Raw genomic sequence first — 802 nt, 5'->3', positions numbered from 1 at the left:
AACTAAAACAATTAAGACCGTTGTGGTTAAAGTGAAATGTGAAAATGAATAAAAAGTGTTGATTATGGCATGATTATCTGCAGACATTGCACCAATGATTTCTTTTTTATGCATTGTTTTGTGCATTGTTGAGCATTATAACCAATCACAGATCTGTCTTTTGAGTGCATGAATGGACAATCAAATCATTATTTTTGTGTAATCTGTTAATTAACATTAGTAAAAATTGTTACAGTATCAAGGGCAATAATCGACAATAATTATTTTTGTCATAATATTGCAGCCCTACCCTGTAATGAGTTCCTATTAATTTAATTAACCATTTAATCATGTAATCATAAAAATTGTTCTTACAAATGTAAAGAATCCCCCTGGAAATCAATTGCAGGGAGCAAATATTGTCTCTTAATGGAAAAGTTCATTTTGACCCTGGTACCGAACAGCTCAGTGAGACCAACACACTGTTAATGGCCATAGTTTTGAAATGAAATGGTCCATAAGCACATATGGGTGTCTTATATATATATTTTTCCCATTTTTTCCCCCTCTTCTCATATAGCGCCAAAGGTGGTGATGGATGCAGGCAGTCCGTGTCCTTCTCTGTCCAGCCTTCACTCCTCCAACACCAGTCCCCTGACCAGACAGCTCTCCCTCCCCGTTGAGAGCAGCACTCCTCTGGGAAACAGCATGGTATGTTCATTATTTTCTTTACAATAGGTTTGATCTCAGCCAAAAGCGCTCTGACATGTTGCACAGTTAAACTTTGAGCGACTTGAGTTTGTGGCTCTTCACAGTCCCGTCC

The 802-nt window shown here is 37.8% G+C and overlaps 1 protein-coding gene across 1 annotated transcript in view; it reads left to right on the top strand.

Annotated features, from left to right (window-relative positions):
• The window catches only part of LOC107557334 (KAT8 regulatory NSL complex subunit 1-like), a 24,132-nt gene that overhangs the window by 18,798 nt on the left and 4,532 nt on the right, over window positions 1-802 (top strand). Inside the window, exon 7 of the mRNA XM_016240719.1 lies at window positions 560-690. Within this exon, the coding sequence (XP_016096205.1) occupies window positions 560-690 (131 nt within the window). The remainder of the gene's footprint in view (window positions 1-559; window positions 691-802) is intronic.

Source organism: Sinocyclocheilus grahami, unplaced genomic scaffold, assembly GCF_001515645.1.
Source record: "Sinocyclocheilus grahami isolate Dianchi unplaced genomic scaffold, SAMN03320097.WGS_v1.1 scaffold599.1, whole genome shotgun sequence".
Taxonomy (NCBI): Eukaryota; Metazoa; Chordata; class Actinopteri; order Cypriniformes; family Cyprinidae; genus Sinocyclocheilus; species Sinocyclocheilus grahami.
The sequence above is the reverse complement of the archived record's forward strand: the minus strand, read 5'-3'. Positions and strand labels throughout refer to the sequence as shown.